This window comes from Stegostoma tigrinum, chromosome 6, assembly GCF_030684315.1.
Source record: "Stegostoma tigrinum isolate sSteTig4 chromosome 6, sSteTig4.hap1, whole genome shotgun sequence".
NCBI classification, from domain to species: Eukaryota; Metazoa; Chordata; class Chondrichthyes; order Orectolobiformes; family Stegostomatidae; genus Stegostoma; species Stegostoma tigrinum.
Genome location: NC_081359.1, coordinates 108,638,383 through 108,659,663, shown reverse-complemented (window position 1 = coordinate 108,659,663; position 21,281 = coordinate 108,638,383). Strand labels below are relative to the sequence as shown.

General features: G+C 42.0%; 1 protein-coding gene across 2 annotated transcripts in view; it reads left to right on the top strand.

Moving 5' to 3' along the window:
- rsf1a (remodeling and spacing factor 1a) overlaps nt 1–21,281 on the top strand; it is a 112,812-nt gene that overhangs the window by 68,674 nt on the left and 22,857 nt on the right. For both annotated transcript variants that reach the window (XM_048532437.2, XM_059646841.1), the window contains 7 exons: nt 2,187–2,341; nt 4,498–5,849; nt 10,209–10,406; nt 12,369–12,473; nt 16,353–16,432; nt 18,503–18,557; nt 20,250–20,335. In XM_048532437.2, the coding sequence (XP_048388394.2) occupies nt 2,187–2,341; nt 4,498–5,849; nt 10,209–10,406; nt 12,369–12,473; nt 16,353–16,432; nt 18,503–18,557; nt 20,250–20,335 (2,031 nt within the window). The remainder of the gene's footprint in view (nt 1–2,186; nt 2,342–4,497; nt 5,850–10,208; nt 10,407–12,368; nt 12,474–16,352; nt 16,433–18,502; nt 18,558–20,249; nt 20,336–21,281) is intronic.

Below are 21,281 nucleotides of genomic sequence, written 5' to 3'. Positions count from 1 at the left end.
GCCTCAGAAATATTACCTGATTATTGATGTATTGTTGTTTGAGTGAAATTGTTCCAATTTGCACATAACAATGTTTGCGATGACAGGGGAGTTCAGAACTAGGGGTCACAGTCCAAGAATAAGGGGTAGACAATTTAGAACAGGGATGACAAGAACTATCTTCACCCAGAGAGTTGTGAGCCTGTGGAATTCACTGTGGAATACAACAAAGTGGTTTTTCCCTACAACACCATTTCCCATCTATACTGATTTCCTTCAGCTCTCTCTCGCTCTCTCTCTGAACCCTGTGTTCCCCAACAATTCTGGTATTTTATTTGGGTCCTCCTTTGTGAGCACAGAACCCAAGTATGTAGGTGCTTTCAACAGCCAGCTGAATTCTGAGACCACTTTATGGCCAATAAAGTACTTCTGAAGTGTAGTCAGTGTAGGAAAAAGGTGACCCAATTTGCGCATAGCAATTTTGCTTGAACAACAATATATGAATGATAAGAACTATTTTCTAAGGTGTTGATTGAGGGGCGAATATTTGCCAGACACTGGGGAAAAATCCATTCCTCTTGACAGGGATTTCTGCTAAAGGAGGTATTTGGGAGACTAGATTCAACATGGTCAGTCAAGAGAGAATACCTATAATAGTGCAGGATTCCCACAGTCCTGCAATGGAATGTCACCCTTGATTTCTGAGTGCCAAGGTCTAAAACTTCATTGCAGAGCAAAAATAGGATAGTCAAACCAATCGGAGAGCTGTTTCAAAGATTCTGCATCGTGGTCTGAATGATCTAATTCTGTGCTCATTGATCTCTTCAATGTTTCTTGCCACATGTCATAATCATCTTTTGCCATCTATCTGAAAGCACTTCACAGGAGGCTTATCGAACAATTTCACGCTGACTGTCATAGTTCCTAGGATAGGTGATGACACATTTGTTTTTGTTTTCCTTCATTCATGGGATGAGAATGCCACTGGCTAGGCTAGCATTTGTTGTCTGGAGTCAACCACCTTGCTTTGGGTTTGGAGTCATATGTAGGCCTAACCAGGTAAGGATGGCAGTTTCCTTCCCTGAAGGATATGAGTGAACCAAGTGGGTTTTTCTGACAATAGGTATTGAATTGATTCGTGGTCATCATTATTTCCTGACTGTTAATTCTAAATTTTTATTATATTCACGTTCCACCATCTGCCATGCCCGGATCCAAACCCTGAGGCTTCAGAACATTACCTGGGTCTCTAGATTAACAGCCCAGTGATAATGACACAAGGCAATTACCACCTCCTATAGTTTGGTGTAAGAGATAGGAGGTAGATAGATTTTAGGGAGATTCTTGCAGCAGGAGGGCAAGTGAAAAGAAAAAAATTCCTGACTTCTAAGCAGTCAAAAGCACAGTCACCAATGGTGTAGTGATTAAAACAGGAGTATAGAGGAGCGTGAAGCTATCAGTGGAATGTCTGGCTGGAAGATGTTACGCAGGTGAGGTGGAGCAAAGCAAAGTCACAGAGATAAGTGAATGAGATGAAGATTCTAAAGATGAGGGCATTTGATGAATTGAGAGCTAATCGAGATCATGAGAGTGCAGGGGAACTGGGTGAGGGAACTAGGATTCTTGTATGATTTGGATGAGTTCATGGTTGTGGCGGGTGCAAGATTGGATGTCAAGCCAAGAGAATCTCAAAACAGCCAAACCCAGGGGGGGTGCTGTGATCATCTGACTGTCTCCAAACATGCTTTGCCTCACTGAGGAATTATGGATGAAGCTGGACAGGAAAATCATTCGCAACCAACACCTGTTCATACGTGCTTCTTTCTAGAGTTTGAATTTGTGTGTGTGTGTGTGTGTGTGTGTGTGTGTGTGTGTGTGTGTGTGTGTGTGTATGGGTGTGTGTGTGTATGGGTGTGTGTGTGTGTGAGAGAGAGAGAGGATTTTTCTCTTCCATCCTAACTCATGATTGTTCCAATACTACTTACAAAAAGAAACAACGATAGGCTTTACCATAAGCCTACTCTATTGAGAAGTGTTAGAAATGACTCAAGATATGTTTCTGTATGGCTGTTACGTAAAGCTTATACTTTAATGCAACATGTGCACTTACCTACTCTTCCAATGACCTTTTCTGTCAAAGTTTCAGAATGCTCAGCCCATAGTAATACAGTTATGGCATGTGTCCATCAATCTTTTTTCTAAACTAGGGACCGAAATGAGTTGGCTGAAACACTGCAACTCCTGAAAGCTCAAATAGATCCAGCACTATTAAGCAAGTTTATCCAAGAAGATGGCTCCTCTCATACAAGCCCTACACCAGAAGATGAAGAGAATAAGAAAGAAATTGAAGAACATTTGGAAGGTAACGTTCTCTCCCACAAATATTGTCTTGGAGCCAGATATATAGCAAATTATCTCCCTGAAGTGAGCATTATTGTATGTGCTCAGAAATCTTTGGTCAGTATCAATGAGAGGGTGGGTGAACCATCGAGGTTGAGCCCAATCCTCCCATCGCCAACTTTTGCCTCCTAAAATCTTTCCACCAAGATCATGAAAAACAGAAAGCTAAACTTGTGTTTTCTCTGCACTGCATTAATTTTGTGCCTGACTTCATGATTTCTCCCCTTGACTTGGCTGAAAACTGCTAACTAAAATGAACAGAATGTTTTCCATCCTTGTGATTCCATTCAGAGAGAATCCCAAACATAGTCTTGAACTTGAATTTCTGCTCAAGTGCTGAAAAAGACATGTCTGTCTTGTGATTCTGATCTATTATAAATGCACTCCCAGGTTTTACTGTAATTAACTCCCAAACTTCAATTTTTACTCTTCTGCAGAAATATTTTGGGGGACTACCTAATACTCAGCCATTTCACAGAGAACTGGAAGGCGGCCTTCTGAACATTTGGGTTCTTTGGGGACAAATGAGTGTCTTTACTTTACTATACTACCTGATCCATGTTTTTGATGATTTCATTCTGTATCTCATCATTTTCTCATATTAATTATAGTTAATTCCCAGTTAATTCTGATGTCCAGTGTGTTTTAAAAGGCTAATTACCTTTCCTTTTGTCTGTAGACTGGGTATGTTGTGTGTCATCTTCCAGTTAAACCAGAGTTATCCATCCTATTTGTGTGAGAGTCCACATTTCACTTCTTTCCCCCCAACTCACTTGAGGGCAGTGATCAGATTTTGAAAGATAAAGTTTGTCAACAACATTAAACATTAATTTCAGAATAGATGTTGAGTTCTGAAGAAAAAGTGAACTTGTTTGAAGTCAGAAATAAATTGGTCATTCAACAAAAAAAAGCTGACAGTGAAGAGGTGTGAAGTAGCAGAGCTATTTAATAAAATGATTAATGATTTTTGATTTTTGCATAACTAAGCAGAGTTAGAGAAAGAGGGACAGACTAGACCCCAAGTCCTTTTCACCACGGGCAGGAATTAGGATACCTGTGTCCATTCTGAACTGGCCCTAGCAGAATACATGCCAGAGCAGGGGAGAGAAATGGGTTACTTTGCAGCCAAAATTTTCCACTTCTTGTCTGGCTTGGTAATAAACAAGCCAAAGGTGTGTGTGCATGTGTGTCTGGCTTATTTCAGTCTCTAGGTTCATGCTTGCTCTTTCATGCGCATGCAAAGTAGCCCTTACCACTCACTCCCTGCTATCTGGTCACATGTATTTCCTCCTCTCGGTGTGTTTGTGTGTTTCTCCCACTTTCTCTTTACCCCTTTCTCTGTCACTCTCACTCCCCCTCCACCTTTCGCTGCCTCTCTTGCTGTGTTCCTACACACCCCTCAACATATTCACAGCGACATAGAATATAGGGGCAGAGGAAGATTATTTAGCCCTCTGAGCCTGTTCTGTCATTCAACATAATCACGGCTGATTGTCCAACTCGGTACCCTGATCCTGCTTCCTCTCTACGTCCTTTGATCCCTTTAGTCCTAAGAACTATAGCTTCACATTTCTTTAAGGTCTTTAATTTTTTGGCCTCAACCACTTTCTGTGGCAGAGAATTCCACAAGGTCACTACTCTCTGGGATTTCTTTTCACTGTAGCCATTTTCAGGAGTCCATGTGTGACATTAAGAGCCTTGTCACTAGCAAGTCTATCAGCAGCAAATGTGGATTGGCAGCAGGCTGTGATTGCAGTGGCAGCTCCTTGTAAACCTCTCACTTCCATTCACTTGTATAATGTGATGAGGCACAGTGGTCACCCCACCACTGTATATTCATAAGTCCAGAGTTAAGCCAAGACCTCATATAGTTCAAATATGATTGATATTGAAGAGGACCATGCTGAGCTGACTGTTTCAGAATTCCTCCTCAACCAGCAGCATCATAAACTAGAATAACTTGTCCTTGCCTCATTGCTGTTTTCTCCTGCGTTTGATCACTACTTTTCAAAAGTAGTTTGCAGCATATGTAGCATTTTTAGATATGTCTGTGCTGAGGAGCTTTAGAAATGCAAGCATGCTTCCTTTGACAATTTTTCTTGTTTAACTTTTGAACAGAAGAAATAAAAATGGAAGAGACGATAGAAAGGCAGCAGAAGGAGCCTGATGTTACCACACAGTTAAATCCAACATCTCCACCCAACACTACTTCTCCAGAAAGTGAGGCAAAAGTAAAGACAGTCAAAAAAGTGAAAATCGAAAATGACTCAAAGACAGAGCAGACCATTAAGATAGAGCAGCCTGCATTGGAAAAAACTGATGTGAAAATTGAAGATACTAAAGTGGCTATAGAAAACCACCTTGAGAAAATTAATAGGCCAACTGAAGGAGAAAACGTAGCTGTTAAAGTACAAGTGGTCAGCCTGAAAGACTCTGGTGATGCCAAAAGTTGTGCTGATAAGTTGGCAGCTGTAGACCGTGAAAAGTCAGGAATTAACATCAAGGTAGAACCTTCTGATGATGCCAAAGAAAAGTCCTCTGAGGAGTTTGAGAGGGCCTTGAAAAATGTTAAACAGGCGAAACTCCCCGTGAAAAAACGTGAAATTAAACTGACTGAGGACTATGACAACTCTGTGAAGTGTCTCCTCACCAAGTCTATGACCCCTGTCAGAGAGCCACTGAAGGAAGGACTGAAAGTGGAAAGCGATGCCGTGAAGCAGATACCGGATGAAAAGATGGAGGGAAAGCAGCTTGTGAATGGTGAGGTAGCTGCTGGACCCCAGGTGAACAACCACAAAAATGAAGAGAGAGGTATGGAGGCTTCTGCTTCAGTGAAGGTTGAGCAGAAGAAGAACAAGGAGCCTGAACCCTCGTATTCAACTAAAGAAGAGGAAAATGGCATCAATGGGTCAAGCAAGCCAGACTCTGATTTGCCTACGAACCTTAATCAGGAGAATCACATGAACAGAAGCACAGTTGAGATGAATCAGAACTGCCTAGTAAAGGAAAAAGCTGCAGATCAGAATCTTCCCAAGCTGGAGAAGCCGACTGAGGAAGTAAGATCAAAATGTGAGGGCGGGAAGGGGGATTCTTCAAAGAGTTCCCTCAGCACCAAGCTGCCTGACAAAGGAATGCCTGACACACAAACAGCAAGTGTTACTACCGTGGGAGAGAAACATACAGAAAAGCTCCCTGTGAGGAGAACAAGAGCGTCATTGAGGCAGCAGATGACAGAGAAGACTCCAGAGGAAGAAGCACCCCAGAAGGTTGAGCAGGTGGAACAGAAACAGGAGACAGAACCTAATGGGACAAGGTGCTTAAGGAGGTCACTGAGAATATCCAAACCTACGGTGAAAGTGACAGAAAACCTAGAGAAGAAAGCAAGTAAGCGGGAAGAGCCAGCAATACCTCCAAGTCCAAATAGAGATGAGAACCATAAAAAGGTGGAGAAAGATTCAAAAGGAGCAAAGGTACAGTGATTTGATTATTTAAAAGTTAAAAGAAAATTGATTTGTCACGTGTGGGGTGAATGTGTTAAGGGCAAGACATCCTGAATAGCCTTTGAGTAGGCAGTGGTAAACAATTGAGTTGCAGTTCTGAGCCAAACACTTTGGAGTCACAATTAAGCCAGATTGGGTACTGGCAGCAGATTTCCTGCCCTAAGTGACATTAGTGAAATTGGTGAACAAGGTGAAGATTTGTTCAGGACAAATACCAAATGTAAATCTGGAAAAATGGAACTTGTGATGATGTACATGTTTATTGCTAAACCAGTTGTTGATGTTTTACTGTACAGAAGTTTCAGTGCAACCTCAGACATTTGCAGCCGTTTGATCCATTAGGGTCTGTACCAGTTGTTTGGTGAAATTGCTTAAATTTAGACCTGGTTTGCTGCCTTGTCCAATAGACCCCATCTTTCCTTTCAAGGAGCTGTCTACTGTTCCCTCACTGTGCAGTAGTAACTGTGTCCATTATCACCTCTATCTAAGTATTACATACTCAGAGGATTCTTCAATGAAGAGGGAATCTTGGTGATTTACCAGTTGGATGCTACAATGGTCTAGGATTAATCCTTGCTTAAAGTAATTAATAATGGTGATGATTCTACTGCAAATGGGACCTGGTAGTCCTCATATTAGGACAAGTGTAATGTGGGGTGGGTAATCAAAAAGAGCTCCTCCTTGCTCACTGTCATTATGATATTTGTTGAAGATTTTTGGTGAGATGAAGCTTGAGGCTGGTGATGAAACGTTGAATTTACAAGCAAGAGGCAGCCATTTGGTCCTTCAAGCTTGCTTTGTCATTCAACATGATCGTGGCAGATCTTCTATTTGTGTCATAGTCCTGCTTCTCCCCATATCTCTTGATGCCTTTAAAATCCAAAACTGTCTATCTCAGGTGAAAAGCTGGGAAGGAAGTCTGAAATTGTAATAGAAGATCATCTCAGTAAAAACACACAAAATTAGGTGGTGGGTTGTAAGAATTGGGAGCAGGAGAATGTCGCAAATAGAAGCAAAAGGATACCATTCAGCTTTTCAGTGAGAGCTTGACTGGTCTTGTACTTCAACACCATTTTCTTGCACTATTCCCACATCCTTTGATGTTTTCAGTGTAAAAATATTTAAATCTATTTATCCCTGCCTTGATCGTACTCAGTGACTGAGCTCTCACAGCCCTCTGGAATAGAATATTCCAAAGATTCACCATCGTGTGAATGAAGAAATTTCTCCTCCTCTTAGCCCTATCAAAATATAAACAAGAATGGGAGAAAGACATTCAACTTCTCAAACCTGCTCCACCATTCTTAATCATGGCTGATCTGACTAGAAAATTAAAGCCACGTTCCTGTTTACTCCTGATAATCTTTCACCTTCTTCCTGAGCAAAAATCGCTCTACCTTTGCCTTAAAAAATTTCAAGGACTCTGCTTCCACCATCTTTTCACAAAGAGATTTCCAAAGACTCATGACCAACAAAGTCTAAAATGCTCTGCGTCTTCTGAGACTATGCCGCTTTGGCTTTGGAACCTCTTCCATGCAGGAGAACCATCCTTGCCTCTATCCTATCAAGCCTATAAGAAATTTATATGTTTAAATAAAATCATTTCTCATTCTTCTAACTTCCACAGGGGTTGATTTCATTTTTGCTTAGAATAATTACTTCCCATACCAGGAATTAGTTTGTTCACCATTGTTATGCTTCCCTCATAGCAAGTATATCTTTCCATAGGTAAAGAGACTATCTTTGCTCTTATTTTCAAATCCTCCTGTAATAAAAGCCAACACATTTGCTTTCTTAATTGTTTGGAGTAGGCAGTTGTGCCCCTTGAGCCTGCTCCGCCATTTGATATAATTATGTCTAATTTGATTGTGTCCTCAATTCTGCTTTCTTACCTGACTCCATATTTCTTATCTCCCTTGTCCATCAAAATCTGACTAACTATGTTCAGTAACACAACCTCCAAATACTACAAAACCCTGGTGAAACCACACTTGGAATGTTGTGTCCAGTTCTGGTCGCCCTATCATAGGAAAGATGTGAAGGCTTTGGAGAGGGTGCAGAGGAGGTTTACCAGGATGCTGCCTGGACTGGAAGGCTTGTCTTATGAGGAGAGGTTGACTGAGAGAAGGAGGAAGAGAGGTGACCTGATCGAGGTGTACAAGGTAATGAGAGGCATGGATAGAGTCATTAGCCATAGACTTTTGCCCAGGGCAGGATTGACTGCCACAAGGGGTCATAGTTTTAAGGTGTTAGGAGGAAGGTATAGAGGGCGAGAGAGGTCAGAGAGAGGTTCTTCACCCAGAGAATTGTGAGCGCCTGGAATACTTTGCCAGTGGAAGTTGTGGAAGCAGAGTCATTAGTGACATTTAAGCAACTGCTGGACATGCACATGGACAGCAGTGAATAGAGGGGAATATAGGTTAGGTTATTTTATTTTTGGATTAGGATTATTCCACGGCACAACATCGTGGACCGAAGGGCCTGTACTGTGCTGCACTTGCCTATGTTTTATGTTCTATTCTATAGGAAAGAGAGTTGAGCAGACTAATAACCTTCTGAGACAAAAAGTTTCTCTGCCTTCCAACGCTTGAAAGAGCAATCCCTGAATCTAAAAGCACATCAGCTAGTTCTGGTCTCTCACAAGGGGAAGTGTCCTTTCAGCATCCACCCTGTCAGTTTAACATTAACTCTAAACACATTGAAGAAGAGCTTTTTCCCTGCTGTTATCAGACTTGTGAACAGAGCTCCGATATAACAGAGTTGGTCTTTCTCTGCATATTCTCTGTAGCTGTAACTTAGATTCAGGATTTTTGATTTGGTTCTTTATTGTCTCGTACCAAGCTACAGTGAAAAGTGTTGTCTTATGTGCCTGACAGGCAGATCATATTATACAAGTGCATCAGGTTAGCAGAGCAGAGTGCAGGATACAATGTTACAGATGTCGAGAAGTTGCACGGAGGGATCAGTGTTAACGTTAAAGAGGTCCTTTCAAAAATCTGATAACATTCTATTCTAGTACCCTGGTGTACTCGATGTAAGGCATGAATTGCATGGGTTGCTCACAACACTATGCTTGTCACTATATCTTGGGGCATGTGACAGTAATAAGCCAAATCAGTTAATGGGATAACAAGGTGTAGAGCTGGATGAACACAGCAGGCCAAGCAGGAGAAGGGTCTAAGCCTGAAACATCAGCCTCCTTGCTCCTCAGATGCTGCTTGGCCTGCTGTGTTCATCCAACTGTACACCTTGTTATCTCAGACTCTCCAGAATCTGCAGTTCCTACTATCTCAGTTAATGGGGTTGTTCTGACTTCTCTCTGGCAATGAGTTCCACACCCTGACCACTCTGAGTAAAGAACCTACCTCTGACATCTCCCCTGTATCTACCTCCACTCACTTTAAAACAATGCCCCCTCGTAATAGTTACCTGCACCCTAGGAAAAAGTCCCTAGCTGTCACTTCTATCTACACCTCTGATCATTCTGTACACCTCTATTAAGTCACCTCTCATCCTTCATCGTTCTAAAGAGAAAAACCCTAGCTCTCTCAACCTTCCCTCCGTTCCAGGCAACAACCTGGTAAATCTTCTCTGCACCTTTTCCAGTGCTTCCGCATCTTTCCTGTAATGAGGTAACCAAAACTGGCACACTACTCCAGATGTGGCCAAACTAGGCTTTTGTGTAGCTGGAGTATAACTTCATGGCTCTTGAATTCAATTCTATGTTCTATGTTCAATACCAAAAGCAGTGACTGAGTATAAAAGTGATACTGCTGGCTGCCCTTTCTACTGGGTGGGGAAGGAATCAATTGAGCTTAACTCCAACCCCCTAACAGACCAACAGCTTGTATCGCAAGATCAGAGTGTTGCAATTGTAAGGAACATATGAAAAAGTTTTTAAAAATGCATTCTCTGGAAACAAGTATTTCCAACAAAGCCAACATTTATAACAAAGCCCTAGTTGTCTTGGAAGTGATAGAGAGAGCATCTTCATGCTGTAAGCCCATGTAATGAAACTGCTGTCTGTGCAAGTGAAGTAAAACTAATGGTGTTTCTGTGCACTCGCCACTCTTGTTCTTCCTTCGGTGGTGTGGGCTGCAGGTCCAATGCTTCCCTTTTTAATATAATATGCCCTGTGTTTGGCTCGAAAATGAGCCTCTTGCAAGAGCAAAAATGAATTCTAAATGCATGAAGATTGCTTTACATTCTTCAAAATTCTGTTGGGACTGCCGCAGTGCAGGATTCATACACTATGTAACTGCCCTGGGACAATTTCTGAGATTTCTGACTTCACAGCTTGCTTCTGACTGCCTCATGTTGACATTACAGCGCAAGAGTAAATCCAGCAGGAGAGCCAGGTGGACCAAATCGAGGGGCAGGCGCAGACCCCAAGAATCGAGTGGAGAGAGTGAGAGCTCGCAGGAAGACAATGAACGCAGTGAAGAGGAGGAGGAGGAAGAGGAGGAAGGTCCTCTAGAGGATGATGAGCCTTGTAAAAAATGTGGTTTATCCAATCACCCTGAACTGGTAGGTCATACTGTTTAAGGCCAGAGTCGGCCCTGTACTGTTTTTGCTTGTTATAAATAAGTAGTCACATACTGGACTGCATTTTTAACGGCAAGTTCTAACACAATATACTAAAGTCTGATAATTCAGTGAGTGGTTGGGGAGGTAGGAGTTAAATTTCATCGAAAATGCTGGTTTATAAGTTCAAACTTCTCAATTTAATTGGTAAATATGCAAGTTGAAATATGAAATAGATGTCTTGCATATTTATGATTTTTAATTGTGAATGGATTAATACATTTTCTGTTATGCATTTTGATGGATGCACTTAAACATGCTTAGGTATGTAGTTTCATAGGATATTCCCATCAACGCTTATGTGAAATAGTGTGTTGGCTCTTAATTTTTTCCGAATTCTGCTGGCAAGCAAGCACAATGTAGATCTATATCCAGTCGATATGTCTCTTGTGCAATTTGGTTGATGGAGGATGTAGCAGAGCAGTTTTCTTTTTTAAAAATGTTTAAGAATTGGCTAGGACATTGTAGTACTGACCTAATGAGAGGAAATGATCACCTGCCCCTGATTGTTGTTTGGTTAAGTTCACCTTCAGACTTGTGTTTGGATATTTCACATCAACCTGTTGAGATGTTTGCCAGCATTTCTTGTCCATCCCTAGTTGCCCTAGAGCAGGTGGTGGTGAGCTGCCGCCTTGAACTGCTGCATTCCTCCTGCTGTGAGTTGGCGCACAATGCTGTTAGGGAGGGAATTCCAGGATTTTGACCCAGTGACAGAGAAGGAACGGTGATATATTTCCAAGTCAGGATGATGAGTGACTTGGAGGGAAACTTGGAGGTGGTGGTGTTTCCATATATCTGCTGCCCTAGACCCTCTAGATGGAAGTGGATGTGGGTTTGGAAGGTGCTGTCTGAGGATCTTTGAATTTCTGCAGTGCATCTTGTAGATAGTACACATTGCTGCTACTGAGTGTGGTTGTGGAGGGAGTAAATGTTAGTGGATGTAGCGCCAGTCAAGCAGGCTGCATTGTCCTGGGTGGTGTCAAGCTTCTTGTGTTGTTGGGGCTGCACCCATCCAGACAAATGGGGAGTATTCATCACACTCCTGACTTGTGCCTTGTAGATGGTGGACAGGTTTTGGGGAGTCAAGAGGTGAGTTACTCGCTGAAGTATTCTCAGCTTCTGTCCTGCTCTTGTAGCAACTCTGTTAATGTAGTGACTCCAGTTGAGTTTCTGGTCAGTGGTAACCCCCAGGATGTTGATAGTGGGGGATTCAGTGATGGTAACACCATTGAATGTCAAGAAGCAGTGGTTAGATTGTCTCTTTTACAGGTGATGGTCGCAGCCTGGCATTTGTGTGGTGTGAACGTCACTTGCCATTTGTCAGCCCAAGCCTGGATATTGTCTAGATCTTGTTGCACGTGAATGTGGACTGCTTCACTGTCTGAGGAGTCATGAATGGTTCTGAACTTTTGCAATCGTCCGCAAACATCCCCTCTTCTGATTTTATGATGGAAGGAAGGTCATTGATGAAGCAGCTGAAGATGGTTGAAGATGGCTTACTTACAGACACCTAGAACAGGTTGAGCTTCTGCTGTGACTGCTGTTAGAGTGAACTGCCTTCCTTCTATTCAGACTCCTAGTCTGAGGGTGCGTGCCTCAATAACATGTCGATGCCCTTGACGTGGAGATGGGCAGATGACGGTGATGTAATTAAATGCAAGAGCGAAATATTGCTGATGATGAAAAATGAAGTTAAAAACACAATGTTGGAAATGTCAGCAGATCAGACAGCATCTGTGGAGAGAGATTGAATTAATGTTTCAGATTGATGATTTTTTTGATAAGGACTGAAGACAGATAGAATTATGGACAATAGTTACATTGCTGTCTTCAGCCCTGTTGAAGGGTAGCTGAGTGCCTGATCTGAGTTGCTGCTCATTATTAATTTCAATGTTTTTTTTCTAGATTCTGTTATGTGATTCCTGTGATAGTGGATATCATACGGCTTGTCTACGACCTCCATTGATGACGATCCCTGATGGAGAATGGTTCTGCCCACCCTGCCAACATGTAAATAACTCCTTTTTTATAATGGACGTTGCTGCCATAAGATTTAAAAATTGGGCAATAATTTGCCTTCGCTGTCTTTTTATTTCTTTTTCCCCCAGAATGAGTAATTCTGGAAAGGCTCATTTATTTCCCACACTAAGTTAATTGACTTCAGATCAGTTACTTGAGGACTTGTCAGATCAGATTCTGGGAGTGTTTTTCCCCAGATGCAGAGTCAAGACTTGTGTCAAGGATAATATATCAGCCATTTAGGACCTAAATGAGAAATTTCTTCAATCCAGAAGATTGTGAATCTTCAGAAGTCTGAACCTCCAGATGGCCATGAATGCTCAGTTGATGGATTTGTAGGCAGCATGAGAGTTGAAGGATATGGGGATAAGGCTGGAAGTGGACTTGATGCAGTGGACTAAACAGCTTATTAAGATGTAGAGATGGCCTGAAAGGCTATATGGCCTGCTCCTTTGGTTTCTTGCAATATTTTGTGCACACAACTGGTGGCTTACTAAAACTGTGTGGATAATTTTGTGTGAACATGGGTCAAGCTTAGAGTGTAGAAATCCTATGAACTTAGAGCAAGAGAGGAGTCCATTTGGCCCATATTTCCATGCTAGTTGATGAATAACCAATTGGACTAATCCCACTGTTCAGTTAATAAAATGTGAGGCTGGATGAACACAGCAGGCCAAGCAGCATCTCAGGAGCACAAAACCTGACGTTTCGGGCCTGGACCCTTCATCAGAGAGGGGGATGGGGAGAGGGAACTGGAATAAATAGGGAGAGAGGGGGAGGCGGACCGAAGATGGAGAGTAAAGAAGATAGGTGGAGAGAGTATAGGTGGGGAGGTAGGGAGGGGATAGGTCAGTCCAGGGAAGACGGACAGGTCAAGGAGGTGGGATGAAGTTTGTAGGTAGATGGGGGTGCGGCTTGAGGTGGGAGGAAGGGATGGGTGAGAGGAAGAACCGGTTAGGGAGGCAGAGACAGGTTGGACTGGTTTTGGGATGCAGTGGGTGGGGGGAAGAGATGGGCTGGTTGTGTGGTGCAGTGGGGGGAGGGGACGAACTGGGCTGGTTTAGGGATGCAGTAGGGGAAGGGGAGATTTTGAAACTGGTGAAGTCCACATTGATACCATATGGCTGCAGGGTTCCCAGGCGAAATATGAGTTGCTGTTCCTGCAACCTTCGGGTGGCATCATTGTGGCAGTGCAGGAGGCCCATGATGGACATGCCATCTAGAGAATGGGAGGGGGAGTGGAAATGGTTTGCGACTGGGAGGTGCAGTTGTTTGTTGCGAACTGAGCGGAGGTGTTCTGCAAAGCGGTCTCCAAGCCTCCGCTTGGTTTCCCCAATGTAGAGGAAGCCGCACCGGGTACAGTGGATGCAGTATACCAAATTGGCAGATGTGCAGGTGAACCTCTGCTTAATGTGGAATGTCATCTTGGGGCCTGGGATAGGGGTGAGGGAGGAGGTGTGGGGGCAAGTGTAGCATTTCCTGCGGTTGCAGGGGAAGGTGCCGGGTGTGGTGGGGTTGGAGGGCAGTGTGGAGCGAACAAGGGAGTCACGGAGAGAGTGGTCTCTCCGGAAAGCAGACAGGGGTGGGGATGGAAAAATGTCTTGGGTGGTGGGGTCGGATTGTAAATGGCGGAAGTGTCGGAGGATGATGCGTTGTATCCGGAGGTTGGTAGGGTGGTGTGTGAGAACGAGGGGGATCCTCTTAGGGCAGTTGTGGCGGGGCCGGGGTGTGAGGGATTTTATTATCTTGGAATTCTCCAGCATCTGCAGTTCCCATTATCTCTGATACTATTTTAACCCCACTGTTCAATTCTTGGTTTATAGCCTTGTGGGTCAAGATCATATCCCAATACTTGCTGAATGTTGTGAAACTGCCTGCTTCTGCCCCCCTTTCAGTCAGTGAGTTCCAAGTCCTGACTACAGTCTGGGTAAAACATTTCCTCTCCATAGCGCCTCTTGATACTCTCATTCTGAATCTGTTGCCCTGGTTATGGACCCTTCAGTCAAGGGATATAAAACCTTAGTGTCCACTCGACCCACCTCCGCAACTTCTTGCATTTGAAAGTAAAAACCCTAACCTAGTAACTTTCCCTCGCAACTAAAATTCTCCAGACAGGACAGTATTTTTGTCAATCTTCTATGAGCCTTTTCTGGTGGCATGGGTAGTAGACTCTGTTAATAAAACAGTTGGATTTTCAATGGCTTTTCATTGGCTTTCTTGGATGTAACAAAAGGTTTACCACATTCATTGAGTTTGGTTTCATGATATGCACGTTGAGTTTTGAAAGGGCATAGATAGCATGGACTTCATGGTGTTAAGCCAGCAATATCAAGGCTTCGAGTAATAGCCCAGAGAACAAGAGTTCGAATCTGCTTAAGAATGTGAATGTAATTTATAAAAGAATCTGTTATTACAAAGGACATAGCTATCAGATTGTCAGTCAAGACCCAACTGGTTTGATCATATTTTCTGTGAGAAATAAATTGAGCAGAATGGGGTATGTTCCCTAGAGTTTTGGAGGTTAAGAATGATCTCATTGACCTATGTATGAAAAGACTTGATAACGTACATGCAGAAGGCTGTTTTCTCAAGCAGTGGAGTCTAGAACGAAGGTCAGTCTCTGAGCAAAAACTAAATTACTCCAGACCAAAATGAGAAGAAATTTCAGATCAGTTAAGATCTTATTAAATGGGTGGACAGGTTTGAGGGCTAAATGGCAAACTCCTAATTAATACAAATGCTCGTATGTTATTCACTGAGCATTATGGATCTTGGAAATACTACCTTAGGGGGGCTGTAAATGCAAGTCATTAAGTGTATTCAAGGCTAAAATTGATAGACATTTGAACACTAAGCAATTTAAGGGATTGTGGACTAAGGTGAAAATTAGAATTCAGAATTAGAATTTGCTTTATTGTCACATGTACTCAAGTACAAGAGTACAGTGAAAAGTTTACAATGTCACCCCAAATGGCACCCAGGTACAAAGTACCTAAGCATAAACTTTAGATACAAAAATAGAGAAATAAAGGGAAAAAAGTTACATTACCTTAGTTATCCACCGGATAAGTTAGGCAAATAAGAAATAAAGTCAAAAAGATAAACATTACAGCCCTTCTATGATGGGCCTGCAAAAGATCAGCACAGAGTGTTTCCACATGTGATCTGACTCTGCTCGCAAACCACTGACTGCCCGTACCAGTCCCCAGACCAACAACCGTCTCAATTCCAGCTGTCCCAGCTCTGCGCAGGCCTGCAGCCTGCTCTGCGGAAAGTGGAGTTGATACGGAAGTTCACCCATGATCCTTCTCAATGGTGGAACGGAGTTGAAGTGCATTATGGCCCACTGCTCTATTTCTTATGTTCCTTTACTCTTTCCCTGCCTGGCCTCTGTGTGAGTTCAGCATGAGACAAATGCTTAGTGTGACAAGGACAAATCACAGTGTTGAAAATGGGGAAAACATTTATTCTCCTGAGATATTGCAGAATGACAAACAGAAGATGCCACTGTTTTAAAAATTGTGTTTATTTGGTATTTTAGAAAGTGTCCATTTGGAATAGTAATCTGAGACATAATTTATCTAAGAAATTAGTTAATGTATTCAAAGTGCGGCCGCTCTGGGATTCAGAATAGTTCCGCAAGTATGATCTGAATGACTGTTTTGTACCAAAATAATAATCCTGTTGTTTTCTTGTTAAAAGGTACTTTAGTATCAGTAGCCAATGAGAGGAAAGGATGCAGATATATTGTATAACCTGTTAAGCCTTCTGTATGGCAATAAAATCCATCATAGACATAACTGTTTATTTCTGTATGGGTGAAGATGGTAACGTTGCACTAAACATTATCTCCCTTTTTATTGTCTACAGAAACTTCTGTGTGAAAAATTAGAAGAACAGTTGCAAAATATAGACGTGATGATAAAAAAGAAGGAAAGAGCAGAGAGAAGGTAAAATTTAAAAACTGGACCAGAAACGTCTAAGGCTAGTGATGACGCAGATTGCATGGACGGTACCCTAAGGGGCCAAGTCACCATCTCTTGTTTCTTACTCCTGGTGGAATTGAATTTTGCTGTCTTGGTGTTGACACTTCTCCTGTCTCTAGTTCCGCCTTTGCTCAAAACACCCTTTCATGTTGAATAATGTTCATTATTTTGAATTTTTCTTTCTCATTCTTCTTCAAACTGCAACTAAACTCTTTGATCCAGAACTCTGTCATTACCCTGGTCATTTCTTCCACAGTATAGAGAAATGGAACTCAGTCTCGTTGTATTTATCTCTTTGTCCTCAGCACCTTAAAATGGTGAAATTGCTTCTACCCATCACTCCGCTTTTCAGCCATCCAGATGGGTTTTAATTCTCCTATCATGACGACAACATGGAAGGAGAACTGAAGCAGCTTGAATTATAACCTTCAAAATGAAACTGAATAAATACTTAATGGAGGTGAACATAAGGCATCAGAGCCAGAGAGTGCATTGAGGGAGTGGGACTAATTGAACAGATTTTTTTTTTCTTTTAAAGGCTGGTATGGACATGATGGGCTGAATAGTCTCCTGCACTGCATTAATAAATAACTTTCTTTTAATCTTTCATGAGGTGTCAGCATCATTGGCAAGGCCAGCTTTTACTGTCCATCCATAATTGCCCAGAAGGCAGTTTAAAGTCAACTACATTGTTGTGGGTCTGGTGTGACTCGTAGGCCATTGAGAAGGATGGCAGATTTCTTTCCCTCAAAGGCATTAACCAGATGAGTTTTTATGATGATTGATAGTAGGTTTCATGGTCACCATTGCTGAGAGTTTTCCATCATACTCCTGACCGGAAGGTGGTGGACAGGCTTTTGGGAATCAAGAGATGAGCTCCCCACTGCAGGATTCCCAACTTGTGATCTACTTTTGTAACAAGATTATTTTTGTGGCTAGTCAAGTTAGATTTCTGGTCTTAGTGACCCAAAGGAAAATGATAATGGAAGGGGGAATCTAGCACCAATAATAGTACTGACGTCGAGGAGCGATGGTTAGATTCTCTCTTGTTGTGAATAGTCATTGCCTGGCACTCGTGGCACAAACGTTACTTGCCACTTTTAATTTTGCTGCGCTTGGACATGGACTGCTTGAGTATCTGAGGAGTCCTGCTTGGTGCTGAATATTGTGCAATCATCAGCAAACATCCCACTTATCACTTTAATGATGGAGGGAAAGCCATCAGTGAAGCAGCTGTCGGTGGTTGTCCCTAGAACACTGCCCTGTGGTAACGCCCTGGAGCTGACATGACTGACCTTTTAAAATTCATAATCGTCATCTTTTGTTCTGTGTGCAGCTCCAACCTGCAAAGAGATTTCCCAAAATTCCCACTGATCCCAGTTTTTCTAGGGCTCCTTGATATCACGCTCGGACAAATGAGGCCTTGATATCAAGGGCAGTCACTCTCACCTCACCATTGGAATTCTATTTGAACCAAGGCTTAGAAGCTAATAAGCCCTTGCAGAACTCAAACTGTGCTTCAGTGACCATGTTATTGCTCAGTAAGTGCTGCTTTTAGTACAGTTGATGATCTGTTCCATTGGTTTGTTGTGTTTGACAATAGGCTGAAAGGCAGTATTCAGTTGTTTTGGATTTACCTTGCTTTATGTCTGTGGGCATATCTGGGCAATTTGTTACATTGCTGGATAGATTGGTTAGGAGCATGGCAAATTATGAAGCACGAGTCTTCACTAACTGTTGCTGCAATATTATTAGGCCCCAAAGCCTTTACAGTACCCTGTAAGCCATTTCTTGATATCATGTAGAATTGCTCAAATTGGCTGAAGATTGGCATTTGTAGGAGGCTGAAATGGATCACTGACTCAGCATTTCTGGTGAAGATTATTTTTGCCTCTTCTAACCTTGGTGATATCCTTCAGTTTCTCAGTCTTTATTAAAAACATGTACTGGGTGAATCATGTGTGGAAGTGTTGGTTTACTGATTTGAAAAAAAACATTGGTTTTTAAAAAAATGATGTACTCCTTTTCTTGCAGGAAAGAGAGGCTGGCCTTTGTGGGAATTAATGTGGAAAATATCATTGCTCCAAAAGTAAGCACCTTTTAAATTAACGGTTTCTAAACATTTTTGGGTTATGACCCATTTTAACGATCTCAGTGAAAATTGGGCAAATTGGAATCTTGAGAGTTGTCTGGAGGATGGTGGTGGGGAGATTAGCAGGAGAGAGCAGTATTTGTTGACTGGGGACTCATTAAAACTTCAAATTTTCCCTGAAAATAACAAACAAATACCTTTTCAACAGGCATAGTTATAGCAGCAGTCATCTCACAACAGCTGATTCAGTCAAACACCTGACAGAGAAAAGGATATACAGTTAAAGAGGCCCTACAGTTGTGAAAATTCATTCTGAGCTTCACAGCCAGCATTGTGGAGCTCCTGTCCTCACTTATTTCATAGTTTAGGAATTTCTGTTAAACATCTGAAAGGGACTATGGTTTAAAAAAGAGAGCAAAGATCAATTCAACTTAATGGGGCAGTTTTTAAACAATTGCTTTTTACTTCTGAAGTTCAGTATTGCTTAACCACATGCTTTCACGTGTTTCAAGCCAACATCTTGAGATTTTGAAATATTGCAAATAAAAACACCTCAAAGTAAAAAAAATTGTCTTCTGAAAGAGAAAACAAGACAGTTTGAAGCAACAAAAGTAAAAATTGCTGGAACAGCTCAGCAGGTCTGGCAGCACCTGTGGAGAGAAATCAGAGTTAATGTTTTGGGTTGAGCGACCTTCCTCAGAACCCCTAGGGGTCAACCCAAAACATTAACTCTGATTTCTCTCCACAGGTGCTGCCAGACCTGTGAGATTGATCAGCAATTTCTGTTTTTGTTCCTGATTTACAGCATTCTAGTTCTTTCAGTTTTTATAGTTTGAAGCAATTCTGAACATCTCACCTGCAAGCTGAACTAATGTTTTTATTCTTTCTTATGCTGACTCCTTTGCCTGTGCTTTTTCTGGGTTTATTCCAAAATCTTTAGCTAATTGTTATAGTGCTGCACCAGTAACTTTTTTTCAAATAGTAGCAGCTCCCAGAGGGAATGTCTGTAGGAGTTGTCTCCTGCGGAAATTGTGTGCAGCTACAGTGAGGACAAATCCAGCTTGGCTGTGAAGCCAATTAGCTTGATGGTGTTCACCGTCAAGACTAACACAAGGGAAGAGCAGAAAAATGAATTGGGTGTGGGCTGGTGAAACAAAAGGCCAAAGCATTGTTGCTGATTTATTATCCTATTGTTCTGTACTGAGAGGAACATGAATTAGACAAATGCAGTGTAACACTGCTCTCATGTTAGAAAATGTGGGAAGAGATGTGTCTCTGATCACAAAAGCAAAACATCGCAATACTGGAAAACTGAAGTAAAATCGAAAAACGAGAGAGGCTGGACACCATTCACATAGAGTGAAGTGGAGTTTCTGTGGCACTTAAAACCAGGGGCAGAAAAGTAGAAGCAGGTTTTATGTGAGTACTCTGCCCATCACTAACTCCTTTTGATCTATCTTTCCTTCCTCCCGCTTTCCCTGTCTCCATACTTACATGACACCCATTATGTCTTTAATCGTTTTCTAGTTTTGATAAAAGGGCATAGATCTTGCCTGACCTGCTATGTATTTGCAACTGTTTATAGATTTATTAGTAAATTGCTTATGTGGATTTCCATGCTAGTCGTGATTTTTTTTGTCACCCAGTATAAAATTTGCCACTGTTGTAATATACCTTTTTTTCTGTCAGGATTCAGTAACTGAAGAACAAGAAGTAAAAGATTACAAATCCTTGGAAAGGCGGTCGGGTAGGACACGGAGATCTATTAATTACAGGTAAAGCTTTGATTTATTGTGTTATTTGTTTTATTGTCTTAATGCCATTTGCTGTGTAGAGTTTAAAAGAGAACATTCCAGTTATGCATCTAGCTCGCCCTTCCACTCAGTAGGTAAGCATACTTTATAGTATGGTTCTAGGAGATAAAGATTGGGGTAATCCTAGCCCTCCGCCCTAAATGAGCAAGTTAGCAGCCTTTCCAGTTGAAAATTGACTGCTGCCTGAAATTTCATGTCCGAGCTCCCGACTCCTTAATTCTAGTTGGCTTGGGTAGGACCAGAGAGTATACATTCTTGATGAATAGTTTGACCAGTAACTGTGCATTAATCACCCAAATCCTCCACTGATTAATTTTTCCTTGTCATCTTCCCACTAACTTCTATCATGTCTCCCAGCCTGCACGCTGAGGTTATCAGACAGTGCTTCCCCACCCTACTCACTCCACAGCAACTTGTGTCACCCCTTTATGACCAAGCTTTATCATTTCCTAAAGCTCTGTATTTGCAACTTATTCCAACCTAACCCTGCTTAAAAGTCTCTTGAAAATGCCTCTTAATCATGTCTTCAGTCAACGAATTTTACAACTGACAAGGTTTTGCTATTTGGGCTGATTTGTGGTATAAAAGCACAGAGCGAACACATTCCCAGGAAAATAGAAACATACTAGACTTTTTCAGTTTTGGGTAGATTTCTAATTACATAAGGTCCTCCTATGTCAGGCTGAAAAGTTCTCATCAAAAAAAGTTTCCATTTTGGCTTTGGGAGGGAAGGTGTGCCCATTATTTAGAGGCGTAATTGAACATTGTTTAATTAATGTGAGGCAAGGCATCATTTGCTGTCAGGAGAGACCACTCTCTCCGTGACTCCCTTGTTTGCTCCACACTGTCCTCCAACCCCACCACACCCGGCACCTTCCCCTGCAACCGCAGGAAGTGCTACACTTGC